The following is a 14537-nucleotide window of genomic DNA, read 5'->3' on the forward strand; positions in this document are numbered from 1 at the left end:
AATTCAAACTGCTACTGGTCAGTACAGAAGACCAGTTGTGAAGCTGTGTCCTTTACCACTTTCAAATTAACTTTCGTCGTTCTAGTATTATCACTTAGTTTAACATTATAGTTTTTAAGTAGTTTGTCGAACTCTAGCACTATTTGTAGAGTAAATATTGCATATTTAGGTGAGCGGTATGTTCAACTTTCGTATGAATATCGGTTTTTTAAAGAAACAACACTATTTTGTCTTTAGCTTCCGGTGTGTTTAGCCCGGCACTAATCATTTCCGGTAGCCATTACCTCACATTCTTTTCGCTCTCGATCTAACTTGCGAACGCGTCGCTGCATTAAAATTGCCATTTATTGCTAATTAAATAGTTAAAGTCACATTTTCCCAATAATTATCGTAAAATTAAGTTTAAACTCAGTGCTAGTCACATTATCAAAGTGGACAGGAAGAAAGCTCTGCTCCAAGAACAGTTCTGGGCTCGAGGAGACGGTAAGCCGGGCCCGCACGTGCGCCTTGCATACCAAGGCTGATGGTAAGCGAGCTGAAACCAACCCACTGGAACCTCCTGCTAAAAGGTATGTGACATATGCACTGTTTTTTCCCCAGTAAGTTTTTGTTTAAAGCATTAAATTTCGAATTATCTTTGTCAATTTCGTCTTAAAGATATTTTATTAAATTACAGTCCGCTCAATTAGTTCATCATTAAACATTTGGTCCTTCGAGCCGGATCCGTTGAAAAGTTACCTATTTTTAGTAAAATATCAAATTTGTCGTGTCGTAATATTTTTCTAATAAATTGGTGGGTAAAACTTTTAATTCTCGATTCGGTTAATGGCTGACCGGAAGTGTGACTTTTATAGTAGAATTTAGTTAGGTTGGTAGCAGTGTGACAGTTCGTTCAATCCGCTCATCTCGTTCGGTCTTAGTCTATGCTTTGGTGTATGGCAACAATTCGGTTGTCATCTCATCTGTCATTGTCAAAGTCAACAAGTTAATTTTATTGAGTAACGTAAACTGTTTATTTATATTTTCGTTCTCGTTTTTCGATAAATCAACAGTGATTATTACGTGAAAAATGTCGGACATTGATGTGAGCAATAGAGACGTTGACATGGATAGGGTTGAACGCAATTACGCGGTTATGCGGTTAGAGTTAATCTTTGATTGTATAGATTTAGAGGGTTATGTCGCGGCCGACTTAAACCCAATAGTTGAAGACTTTCATCGTGCCCAAAAGGCTATAATGAAGAAAACAAAGGATGTAAATACGGAGTTCTCGGTTACTGTCGATTTTGAACAAAAAGTAAAGTCAATCTTGACAAGGTTAAGGAAAGCTGAGCCTGTCATTACAAGCAAACATGAAACTGTTGACAAACATGATAGTAGTGATAATAATTCAGCGAAGTTACCTAAAATTGTTGTGAAACCATTTGATGGCTCCTTGCACAATTGGTTGTCATTTAAGGAACTCTTTGATTCCTTAATTCATAAAAGGAATATTTCGAACATTGAAAAGCTGCATTATCTTATGACATCGTGTCAAGGTAAGGCTTTAGATTTGATTAAGAATTACCCAATTTCGGACAACAGTTACATGGATGCTTACAATGCTTTAAACAAGTTTTACAATAGAAAACGGCAAATTGCCTTTGGGTACTATGAAAAGATTTTACTTTGTGAACAGGTGAAGACCAAGTCTTCAACTGAATTAGAAAAAGTTCATCGTGTTTTTAGAGAAACATTACAAGTGTTAGAAAGATTCGACTTACCCGATAAAAACTTTATGTTATTTCATCTGTTGTGGGGAAAATTGGACAAGGCGACTCGGGAGGCCTTCCTCCTCGAGTTCAATTCCAATGAAATTCCAAAGTTTGAATTGCTACAAGAGTTTGTTGAAAAACAAGTCCGCGCTCTGGAAGTAACGGAGGTTAAGCCCGTAACAAGTGCCATTAAAGGTAAAGGCAAGGTAACACTAGTTGCCACACAACAAAATATATGTGTTTTCTGTACTGAACTGCATAACTTAGAAAATTGTAAAAAATTTAAAGTTTTAGACACTTCGGAGCGGTTCAAGGTGGTGAAAAACAAGGGCTTGTGTGTTTGTTGTTTCTCCAAAACTCATAAAGTTAAACAATGTCGATCGGATTGTCGGTGCAGTATATGCGGTTGTTCCCACAACACTTTATTACACTTTGGAAAAAGGGAACCGGCTTCGCCAGAGGCTGAACCAGCACCTCAGCCAACGGTGAGCGGTTTAAATAGCAAAGTGACTTTGACGTCGGTCCAAAGTAATGGATTAGTTTTATTTGCTACTGCTCGGGTAGCTGTTCGGGATAGTTCAGGTAATTATCAAATAGCTCGTGCTCTTTTGGACGGTGCTAGTGGTGTCAATTTTATTTCCCATGACTGTGCTCGAAGATTAGGTTTACAGGTAGATGATACTAGCGAGCCAATTACTGGAATTGGACTATCTGAAGTTGCACCTAAGGGTATGTTATCATGCTCTGTTAAACCTATTGGATCAGAAATGGTTAATTTTGACTTCCAAGCGTCAGTGCTTCCAGTTATCTGTCCGGAGCAACCATACTATAGAGTCAATACATCGGAATGGCATCACATTCAAGGTCTACCTCTCGCTGACCCTGACTTTGCGAAGCCGAGCCCAATAGATTTACTCTTAAATGCAGAGATCTTTGCATCTTCCATTTTAAGTGGTAAGAAGGAGGGCCGGAAGGGGCAGTCAAAGGCTTTGGAGACTGTTTTCGGATGGGTTCTGATGGGTGACTGTTATGCCTCTCGTACACAATCTTTCACTAATTGTCGGAAAGATTGTTTTTTCGTGTCGAATGCTTCACAATCAAACTTGTCGCTGTCGTTGGATGATTCTCTTAAAAGGTTCTGGGAACTAGAAAATATTTGTGGTCCGAGTAAACCTATCTTGTCGAAAGAGGATCAACTATGTGAAGATAACTTCCGTGCAAATTATTGTCGCACGAGTGAAGGCCGGTTCGAGGTACCTCTACCTTTCGTCGATCCTTCGAACAAGCCTACCTTTTCGCACACTCGTGAAATTGCAATGCGGAGATTTTTTCGTTGGAACGCAAGCTTACAAAGCATGCGGATTTTCGTAAAGCTTATGCCTCCTTTATGGAAGAGTATGAGGTCAGTGGTCATATGGAGCAGGTTGCGCCGCCTGTCTCTAGTGTCGGGAATTTTAATTACATCCCACATCATGGTATTTTGCGCCCCGAATCTGTCAGTACACCTCTGAGAGCCGTTTTTGACGCAAGTTGTCGTGACAGCAATGGGATTTCGCTTAATGATACACTACTAGCTGGACCTAAGTTACAAACTAATATTTTTGATGTCCTTACTAGGTTTCGATGGCATAAAATAGTCTTTACGGGTGACATAAAGGCCATGTATCGTCAAATCCTCGTGCCAAACGAGGACGCTGAGTATCAGCGGATATTGTGGCGACCTTCGACTGACGGCCCAGTTAAAGACTATCGTTTGCGGACGGTAACTTATGGTGTGAAATCGGCTCCGTATCAAGCTTTGCGCACAATAGCACAGATAGCGGAGGAGACTGCTGACTCCTATCCTGAAGGGTCACAAGTGCTTGGGAGAGACATTTATGTTGATGATGTCGTGACAGGCGCTGACTCTATTGAGCAAGCTTTAAAAATTAGATCAGATTTATCTGAAATTTTGTCGTCGGGTGGGTTCCATTTGAGAAAATGGACCTCCAACCATAAAGGTTTTATCGTTGACCTTCCATCTTCTGAGTTGTATTCGAGTGATTTTAAACATTTTGATGAACTTTCGGATTTGTCCCTTAAAATATTGGGATTGTTATGGCGTCCACAAACAGATTCGTTCCAATTTGAGGTTGCAACACCACGTGATCAGAAATGTACTAAACGTACTATTTTATCGAATATAGCGCGCATATATGACCCGCTAGGATTCTTATGTCCTGTCACGTTTCACGCTAAATATTTAATGCAGGTCTTGTGGTCATCTGGGGTGCAATGGGACGATGATGTTCCAGAAGCAATCACATCAGAATGGATGAAATTTACCGATCAACTTCCGTCGTTGAAATCTGTCGATATTCCCCGTCGCATCATCCATTCGTTTGTTTCATTACAATTGCATGGATTTTGTGATGCGTCGGAGCGTGGTTACGCTGCTGTCGTCTTCTGTCGTGTCGATGACACACAAGGCTCTACTTTTGTAGAGCTTTGCTGTGCCAAAAGTAAGGTTGCGCCTCTGCGTAAATTATCAATTCCTCGATTGGAACTGCAGGCTGCCGTGTTGTTGGCAGACCTGATGCAGTCAACACAAGAGGCATTAAAACCTCTCTATGTTGTTCAGGAAATATTTGCATGGTCAGACTCGACCGTAACGTTAGCTTGGATCAAGTCGTGCCCTTCACGCTGGAAAACATTTGTTGCAAATCGTGTGAGCCATATCCAGGATCTTGTTGCTCCTGATCGCTGGCGTCACGTCAGTACACACCACAATCCTGCTGATGCAGGATCCAGGGGTTACTGCCTGAAGATTTGGTAGAGTGTGATATTTGGTGGAAGGGTCCGTCGTGGTTGGTAAAGGAAGAGAAGGATTGGCCTTGCTCACCTTTGCACGATCCAAGCAATGACTGTATTGTAGAGGAACAACGTATTTGTAGCTTACTCGTGACGGCCGATCCTAACTTAATTGATGAAGTCCTTAGCAGGTTCTCCTCGCTTTTCACATTAAAGCGTGTGTTAGCCTACTGTTTCCGTTTTTTACGGTCAGCTAAGGATGGAAAAGTTGTCGGATCTCTACAGTCAGCTGAAACCACTGCAGCTCTCATGTTTTTAGTAAAACATGTGCAGCTCACTTCGTTCAGTGTAGAGATCAATCAATTAAGGGAGGATCGTTTGAACGCATTGCCAAAGGGTTTGCGCAAGCTTTCATTATTCATTGACAGTCAGGGTATTGTCAGGGTGGGCGGTCGCTTGGCAAATTCTCCTATTAAATTTTCTGTCAAACATCCCATTTTATTGCCTCGCTCCCACCGACTCACTATTTTAATAATTGACGAATATCATAAAAGATTTTTACATCCAGGTGCCCAAACTTTACAAAATTTACTTGCGCAAACATTTTGGATTTTGTCGCCAAAGCGAGCAATTCAGGCAGTGATTGGAGGCTGCGTGAAATGCTTTCGTGCCAATCCCTCTGCGGCATCTCCGCCGCTTATGGGAAATTTGCCTACTTTTCGCGTCTCGCAAATTAAACCTTTTTCGAGTGTCGCCATTGATTATGGAGGACCATTTGATATCGCTTTCGGTCGTGGCCGTGGTGCGAAAACGTACAAAGGTTACATCTGTGTTTTTGTATGTACTAGTACCAAAGCCATTCACATAGAGCTTGCTTCAGAGTTGTCGACAGAAGCTTTCCTCTGTGTTCTTAAACGGTTTGTCGCTCGTCGTGGTCGATGCAGTAACATTGTCTCTGACCAGGGTAGGAATTTTGTGGGCGCTAGTAACTATCTTGGTTCACTCATGAAAGGTGCTGCTGATGCCCAAGAAATTAAATTCTCGTTTAACCCTCCGGGTACGCCTCATTTTAACGGATTAGCTGAAGCCGGGATACGCTCGGTTAAGACTCACCTCGCACGGGTTGTAGGTAATCAAAGGTTAACCTTCGAGGAATTTTATACAATTCTGACTCAGATTGAGTCTATGCTCAACTCTCGTCCATTGACACCTCTTAGCTCGGATCCTAGTGATCTCTCAGCCTTAACTCCAGGCCATTTTTTAACTCTGGAACCGTTGTCGATTGTCCCAGAGGAAAATCTTGTAGATAAAAAAGTAAGTGTCTGTAATCGTTGGAAAATGATACAGAAAATGCATCAAGACTTCTGGCGTAGATGGCACGCTGAGTACGTCCATACTCTACAACAGAGGACTAAATGGAATAAAGTAAATACAAACATTGTCGTGGGTTCCTTGGTCTTGTTGATTAACGAACAGACAAGCCCTTTAAAATGGCCCCTTGGGCGCATCGTTGCTCTACATCCCGGAGTTGACGGTGTCTGTAGAGTGGTCACAATTCAAACTGCTACTGGTCAGTACAGAAGACCAGTTGTGAAGCTGTGTCCTTTACCACTTTCAAATTAACTTTCGTCGTTCTAGTATTATCACTTAGTTTAACATTATAGTTTTTAAGTAGTTTGTCGAACTCTAGCACTATTTGTAGAGTAAATATTGCATATTTAGGTGAGCGGTATGTTCAACTTTCGTATGAATATCGGTTTTTTAAAGAAACAACACTATTTTGTCTTTAGCTTCCGGTGTGTTTAGCCCGGCACTAATCATTTCCGGTAGCCATTACCTCACATTCTTTTCGCTCTCGATCTAACTTGCGAACGCGTCGCTGCATTAAAATTGCCATTTATTGCTAATTAAATAGTTAAAGTCACATTTTCCCAACAATTATCGTTAAATTAAGTTTAAACTCAGTGCTAGTCACATTATCAAAGTGGACAGGAAGAAAGCTCTGCTCCAAGAACAGTTCTGGGCTCGAGGAGACGGTAAGCCGGGCCCGCACGTGCGCCTTGCATACCAAGGCTGATGGTAAGCGAGCTGAAACCAACCCACTGGAACCTCCTGCTAAAAGGTATGTGACATATGCACTGTTTTTTCCCCAGTAAGTTTTTGTTTAAAGCATTAAATTTCGAATTAAATTTCGTCTTAAAGATATTTTATTAAATTACTGCCTTATATTCAATTAATATATTTAAAAAAAATATACTTTCTAAATAAGCAAAATTCCAAATATTGATAGCATGTAGTTCTCGAGATATTTAGGAATTTTATTCCTGTTGTACTGTAAACCCTAAAAATGCCGAACAAATAAGCAATAAATGTGTATTATTATCAAACAAATTAGAAATACATATATTTAAATCTATCTGCCCCTTAAACATCAATTATTGACGATTTTCTCAGCTTTAAAAAGACCCTGCTACTGTGTAAAAAGGTGTTACATAATGATTGATCGTGTGGTGCACGTGAATGAGTAATGAAGTGTGACGGACGAAGTTGGAAACTGTTGGTGTATACATTCCGTTATTCGCGTGAAGCGTGTCGAGCCCGCTCGATAACGGCTGAAACGGACCCGTATGCTTAAACCCTTTCAACGTCAGTGGCGCTTCAAGGCATTGCTTAAGTGTTGCCAGTTGCGACCATTAGTCGCCTGTTGGGCAGACAGTTGCATTAGATTTAAAGTTACGATGGTCTTTTACATCATCAAGTTTGTGAATTTACGGTCGACAGTTTTTCAGTACATATCCGCGAGGATTTCGCTGGGTGTCTTGACGTTGTGGGAGGGTCCCTTATAGGGCCACTCGACGACAGCTAAAAGTGTCATATTTATTGATCGAGTTGCAGATTCTCGATGTTTAAGGTACCAACACTGTTATTAAAATGTATCCATAGTCACGGTGACTGTAGCTATGTCCGGTATCGTACAGTAATGTACAATAAACAATATCATACTACTGTAGATAGTGTAGGTGCATTACATGTAATTTTTTCGCCAGTCATACTTCATTCAAAGTGTAAACATTGAAAGTAGATAGCTCCCGTGTGCAAGAACTTCCGAAAAAACTACAACATCGTATCCGTAAAGTGCGACAATTTACCTAGAGCTAAGCAAGATCTCAGCCTCATCGGGTGTCATGCTGTCGGGCTGCTTGCCCGCGTCCGGGTCGTCCCAGCGGGCGTCCGCCTCCGCGCCCGTCTCGGCCACTCGGTCACCCGACGGCTCCGCTTCGGATACGCTCCATTGGCTGGTGGTCGATTTATCGAGCACCTCTATGGAGCCTTGACTAGCTTCACTCACTACTACTCCCGAGTCCTGAAAATATATACAAGAATTTTGTAATTTTTATCCAGTTTTATTGTCAAAAGTTAGTAAGGAAGCAGTAGGCCTAGCACATGATTGCCGCGGGAGTATGTCGCCGCGAGATAGATCACACGTCTTCTTCTAACTGTATTAATGACATAAGGACGGGAAGTCTATCTCGCGGCGACATACTCTCGCGGCAATCATGTGCTAACCCTGCTGGACTACAAGCTCTCGGTTGCTTAAAAACCACTGCTACGATAAACAGCCAAATTAGTTGCATAGCAATTACCCCTGACCGACAATGGAGATCGGGCTCATAGGTTTGCTTAAGCTGCATCAGGGTCCCGGTCACGCTCGATGCTGACAACAGCCGCCATAAAATTGCTTAAACTTTAGAATCAAAATTTACCCAATGTTAAGCATGAAACTTGGAGTGTACGGTGCCATGGGGTTTCTTTTCAATTACTTCTCATTTATGACTCTACTATTAGGTGAGGTGTGTGTATATAGGCCGGTGAGTTGACGACGGTGTAGACATTACCTGCTGCAGGACCGACAGCGTGTCCTGCGGTAGTCGGCGGGGCGCAGGCGCGCCAACACCTCGGCGAGGGCTCCTCTTCAATCACTCCTCACTTACTATTGGGCGGGGTGTATATTCAGGCATTGGAGTTGTCGACTGTGTGGTAGACATTACCTGCTGCAACACGGACAGCGTGTCGGGGTCGGAGCGCGCGCGCTCGGCGTCGCGGTGGTCGCGCGTGAGCGGCGCGGGCGCGGGCGCGGGCGGCTCGCGGTAGTCGGCGGGGCGCAGGCGCGCCACCACCTCGGGCGAGGGCTCGTTGAAGCCGCCCTCGTCCGACACGCTGGACGCGCGCGAGCCGCCGCGCCGCACGCCTTCCTCCGCCTCCGATGACTTGCGATCTCCGACCGCTGTTTATGGGAAATATGTCATTGTTTTATAAAAATTCTTAATAGTTTGGATAAAAAACTTTCTTGAGATAGATATGACAATAATTTTGTTTTTGGGGGGGTCCGGGGCAAACTGCCGAATCCGACACAAAATTAGATGATTCAACGGAGCCACGCCGTTTTGTGGCCTAAAAGTTTATAAAATGTATATTAAACTATCAAGTACATATATGTAATACGAGCCTTAAAGGCTGTAAGAAGCATGTACATTTGAACACTATCGAAAGTATCGAAACTAATAATAAACCTAATTATAATAACGTTTAAAAGTTGGCATCTCCAATTAACAGTTACAAACACAATAACATTTGCGATTATTAGCTAGCAGTCCAGCGTATGACCCCAGATAAATGCGTTATTTGTTAATTCTATATTTGTGTCACCGCATTAAGTAGGTACGTGTAAATAGATCGACTCTAATAAACATATAATATGAAATCACTCGAAGTTTGTTACAGCACCTATTTAAACAATAAATCATTCTGTGTAAAATGTTCTATATATTTCACTTTCATACTCGATGTGTGGCAAGTATAAAATTGTCACTTTATGAATAGTGTCTCGTGCCTTTTATCTTTATATTTACTAGATTTTATCTGTCAATTACAATCGTTCATCTACCCAAAAACGATATCGCTAACAATATTGCATTTGCCTGACTTTAGACTAGGAGAATAAGAGAGAACTTGGAATTTGTTCATTGTGTTTGTTAACAGCTGTACTTGTGTTATATGTTTACATTAACATAATTTTTATCCTAACGGTTTACATACGATTCATGTATGTAAGTAACCCTTATTCCTCGTAGATAACCAAGTTTGATAACTGGTTTTTTATGAGGAAAAATAATTCTTCCTAGCTAACTGGGCTATGAAATAGGATTTTTTTTTATAGAAAACTGCAAAAATAATGGTTTTCTACGAAGATTTTTTTTTTTTCTTCTTTGTTTACCCGGTTATAAAATGGGATTTTTTTTTTATTTCAAGGATAAATTATCTCGATTTATCGGGTTTCACCAGTAAACCCTCGATATTCATTTTTACATAACCGCTTTAAAAACACGTAAAGTAATAAACCACATCACATTTAATTGTTAAGAACGAATTAATATCGCGGGCATGGCATTAAATCTGAAACTATTGTTAACATACCTACCAATACAGAAGTCTATTTACCTAACTAACCTAACGCAATCCATCACTGTTATCGACAGAAATTTAATCAGCACACAGCAAGCGAAAGAAAATTAATTAACCTTCGCTCCATATACAAATAAGTAAGTCTGTATTTTGGACTCCATTCGTTTAGGTCGAGAAGTTTATAAATTCTCTCAGGAAATGAAACTATTTTTACCGCTCCGCAGATCGCAGGTGCTCGCCGCAGGTACGAGTATATTATACGTATACCGAGTATACCTAGCCGATAGAAACTAGGTCGCAGCCCAAACAAACTACAGCGCTAGTAAACGCCACACCGAACGCCGTTCATTCACATTGATACTAGGAACTAGGAAATCTGGGAACACACCAGCGGAAGCTGAATCAAAGTAGGACAACTGTTCGCGTATTCATTTGGATTTTCCATAAAAGGTTAGCTTTTCCATAAATGTGTGGATGTGGATTTAGTACCTATACAATAGTTATTTCCGCCTTCATAAAAATTGAGCCTCGCGTAACTCTAAACAAAATAAAACATGATTTTTATCTCAGAGTTCACGGCACAATAACTTTACGTACAATGGGAGATTCCCACATGTTACCTAAATTCCTTCAATCTAATTTAAAGACCAGTGAGATAACTTTATTTTGTAATAGATATAAGGTGAATGTGAATAGTCGTTGTTATGTGTTTAATTATTCTATCAAATGGTCATTCAGCCTTCACACGGATGCTAAACGTACGCAACAAGACGACACAATAAGAGCATTGAAGCCAACGAAGTGGAATGATGATATTTTATCATCTAGTAGTAAATTAACATGCAAAGAGATGAACAAATAAAAACAGAGTGGTTTATAGCAGCGCATGTTAACGTTTAGTCTCATAACATGGATTAGAATTCATTTTTAATGCAAACTTTATTTCGCATACAGCAAGGTCGCGTTTATGATTAAACAATCGGGCGAGATACGAGTTTCCGAAAGCGAGGCTTCGATAAGCCGGCACGCGAGCCGTGGCCGGTGAGACAGCGAGAGCTTATGCTCATGATCAATTTACTAATTAAAGTGGCTACATTCAACTGGAACGTTATTAGAAATTAGGTTCGCGCCGCCGCCGAGCTCCTGCATAAATAAAACGTCATACTCGTACGGCTCCGGAAACACTCGGGGCGATATCTTCACAAATGAACGTGAACAATTAGGTGTTGGTTTTTATTTTCCTCGACCCGCGGTTATCATTGTCAACAATGCGCGCCTCTTTAATATCTCACTACGATAACTTTATATGGCTTAGTACCTACATATTATTTCCGTTTAACATAACATAAGATTCGTATATTAAACAAATAAATAAAACAAAAATCAATATACTTCAGTATCGACTTGTCAATACATGATTATATTATATGGCATAAAAAAAAACAAGACAAGTTAAAAATGAGTTCCTTAAAAGGTTACAAGATCGTCTCAGAACAAAATGCAACAACTTTTAGAGTGGCTGCCGCCCACGCTCTTAGCTGCTTCTACTTATAAAGGAACACAATATTCCGATGAGGTATTTGGCCTCAAGGACACAGGCATGCCAATTACCATATTTTATGATTAATACAAACGAATATGGAAAACAGCTTTTAAAATGCCTACTTTTTCCAGCCTATCCTTAACATAGTCTGTATAATGTATATAATATTCCAGATCGAATAAGATTATATGTTAAACATTAGTCAAGATTATGGTCTTCATGTGCATGTTTAAGATATTATGAATAGTCATATGACCAGTTCTTTGCGTGTTTAGTCAAGCAACTTAGTAGACAATGCAATTAGGTTAATACTTTGCAAATAGTCCCTGAGGCAATCTGCTTGCATACGTTAGTTTAACTCAACCGTATTACTTTTGAAGAACAGAGCAGTAAGCTGAAGACTGATGAGCTTTTAGGTTGTAAAGAAATGTTAAGATGGTAGTAGAAGCATTTGAGATGGAAGGACTAACCGAGGCAGCAGCCGCATAGGCGCATATTGAGGCGCATGCGACGAGCGCGCGCGCCGCCCGCAACATCACTGCGCCATGTCTTGCGATCTCTAGCCAAGCCGTGCACACTCACGCGCACTTTCAACTCTATACGCCGTATTTTAGCTAAGGTGCTGCACTAGTACTAGAAAAGTCATCCGCAGGTGGAAGTTTCGTGCTCATCGCTCGCCTTATTAGAAGTCATCGTGAAGGAAATGATAGAAAGAGATCTAATTAACGAAATTCTGCATTCCTGAAATGCACGTCCGTTTGTAAAGTATATCTTGGTGAAGATTACGACAAAGGGAGCGATAAAAGATCTTAACGACGAGTAACGTGCAGTTTACGAGATTCTGTTGGACACCGGGCGGCCAGGTTTGTAAACAAACACCGCTTCAGATAAGCACAAGCTTTGGCAACCGTCACTGGCGGTCCGTCAGAGAAAAACCGACCGTACCACGATACTACATACTACTAAAGGACGAACGAATATTCTGAGTAGTTGGCAAAGATACAAGGATCAAGATATGGCAAAATTAAAATGACATAATGTACCCAACGACCTGACGAGACAGTCTTTTATACAAACACTCGTATATTATATGTGTAGACGTCACTAACATTGTTTGTTGCGTCTGGCCTAAAATTGGAAAAGATTTATATTCAATGAGTTTCGGGAAATAAATGTCAGAGTTGCAGACATAATAAATTCTTCACGATCTTAAAATAAATGACTTTTTCAGACTTAAGTTCAAATGTTAAATAGGTAGTAAATAAATAACTAATAAATAGCATCAAAGTGGCAACATGCTCAGTTTTTGCTCGATCCGCAACACACACTTGTGCATATTGTGCATCGTTTTCTACAACTGCCTATCTAGGATAGTACGAAGTTCATTGTTCTAAATTATCAATGAGTTAATGAATGGCACACATCTAAATAGTTAGTACTCATTACTTATAGATCTACTTTAATATTAAGTGCGGAGGCAATCAAACAACAATAACTTATCTTGGGGCGCGTTGAATAAAAAAGGAGAAGTGTAATGTGTGTAGTTAATATTTAGCGCAGCGTCCGAGACGTTGCTCAATGAATGTAATATTAAGAGCGCTATGACAAAAAAAGGCGATATATTGTAAAATGTACAATATTTATCGGCAAAATTGTACACTTTACTCATACTAAAAGACAGTTAAAGTACTTGTTTCAGTTAGAAAATCTAATTAACTGTCGGTTCATTAAAAAACATATGGATGAAAAAGCGTTTTCAATTAGTAATGATTTTTTTTCTGATGCTCGTTTAGGAAAAACCGCGCGAAGCACAGATTTCGGAGCTCTTATTATGTACAATTTGATAAGCTCACTCTCATAAATGCGGTAAATTTAAATTCCTAATGTCTTGTACTTTAGGCCCATTAAACAATATTTATCATTTAATCCTTTGAAATTGAGAAATTGAAAGTAAAACGAACTCAATTTTGTCTTGAAAATACATCGAAACAAGTGATCATTTCTCCGAAAACCTACATGTTATCGAAGTTATTTTAGTATATAAATAATCTGCACAATGTGCTTAAACTGCTGTTATCCATTTGTCGTTATAATATTTTATCATGATTTTTTGCCAATTTTTTGAAAACTACCCTTCCTGTCGCTATTTTACCGGCGACGGACGCCTGCGATTTCAGTGCCGCGCCGGAGCTCGAGGAGGTAAGACGTATGTCGCTTTGGTCTCCGAGTTTTCATCGCAAACGTCGAGAATATTTATCGTTGTGTGGGTCGGACGCCTTGTTTATACACGGGCTATCCTCGCATTGTGTGTGTGTAAACAGCGACCAACGAATTTGATCCTAGATCCGTAAATATTTGCTTTTGTAATACTTTGTTATGTTTGAATGTTAAAGTATTACAACATTGTGATGATAAAAATGTGAAAATTACAATACGGTCAAGATGATAAGACACATCAAGATGGTACTCGGGATCTGATGATGGAGCCAGAAGGTGGTCACCAGTACCAGTGAACCATGTAAGTAAACGACTTCGTGTTTAGGCTCGTTGGGTTCGTCTCAACAAGACCTTTGACAAGAGGTGGTACTCAGGGTCTGATGATGGAGCCAGATGGTGGTCACCAGTACCAATGAACCATATAACTAAACCCAGAGATGGGGAAATCGTAATCGATTCCGGATTACACGATTACTTGATTTTACTTTGTAATCTGACACTACTGGGTGTCAGATTACTTGTAATGTCTGACACAAAAGTCGTCATGGGTGTCGTAAAATAGGTTTTAGGGGGTGCTGATTACAAAATGAATGACCAATTTGGAATCTGACATTGCTGACTGTCACTTTGACACAAAAGTCGTCATGGGTGTCGTAAAATAGGTTTTAGGGGGTGCTGATTCCAAAATTAATAACCAATGTGGAATCTGACATTGCTGACTGTCACTTTGACACAAAAGTCGTCATGGGTGTCGTAAAATAGGTTTTAGG

The 14537-nt window shown here is 40.4% G+C and overlaps 2 protein-coding genes across 8 annotated transcripts in view; one reads left to right on the top strand and one right to left on the bottom strand.

Moving 5' to 3' along the window:
• The window catches only part of LOC125232040 (neurabin-1), a 67847-nt gene that overhangs the window by 26003 nt on the left and 27307 nt on the right, over positions 1 to 14537 (bottom strand). For 3 of the 6 annotated variants that reach the window (XR_007177692.1, XM_048137653.1, XM_048137652.1), the window contains exons 4-5: positions 8594 to 8829; positions 7694 to 7908 (exon numbers count right to left, since the gene is read on the bottom strand). Coding sequence is in view for 5 of the 6 variants with exons in the window: in XM_048137653.1 (XP_047993610.1) it covers positions 7694 to 7908; positions 8594 to 8829 (451 nt within the window). In the remaining variant the exon portion in view is untranslated. Of the gene's footprint in view, positions 1 to 7693; positions 7909 to 8593; positions 8830 to 12020; positions 13102 to 14537 lie in introns of those variants that run through there. The other 3 variants (XM_048137656.1, XM_048137654.1, XM_048137655.1) reach the window with 3 other exon arrangements.
• LOC125232042 lies at positions 691 to 6492 on the top strand. Of its 2 annotated transcripts, none has more exons than XR_007177694.1 (2): positions 691 to 1140; positions 6460 to 6492. XR_007177694.1 is itself a non-coding variant. In XM_048137657.1 (2 exons), the coding sequence occupies exon 2, from the start codon at positions 1778 to 1780 to the stop codon at positions 3263 to 3265; it is 1488 nt and encodes a 495-aa protein (XP_047993614.1). In that variant the 5' UTR covers positions 696 to 1140; positions 1679 to 1777; the 3' UTR covers positions 3266 to 3913. The 2 variants fall into 2 exon arrangements, 1 of the variants encoding a protein (XP_047993614.1); XM_048137657.1 differs by lacking the exon at positions 6460 to 6492 and adding an exon at positions 1679 to 3913 and having other exon boundaries at positions 696 to 1140.

This window comes from Leguminivora glycinivorella, chromosome 12, assembly GCF_023078275.1.
Source record: "Leguminivora glycinivorella isolate SPB_JAAS2020 chromosome 12, LegGlyc_1.1, whole genome shotgun sequence".
Classification (NCBI taxonomy): domain Eukaryota; kingdom Metazoa; phylum Arthropoda; class Insecta; order Lepidoptera; family Tortricidae; genus Leguminivora; species Leguminivora glycinivorella.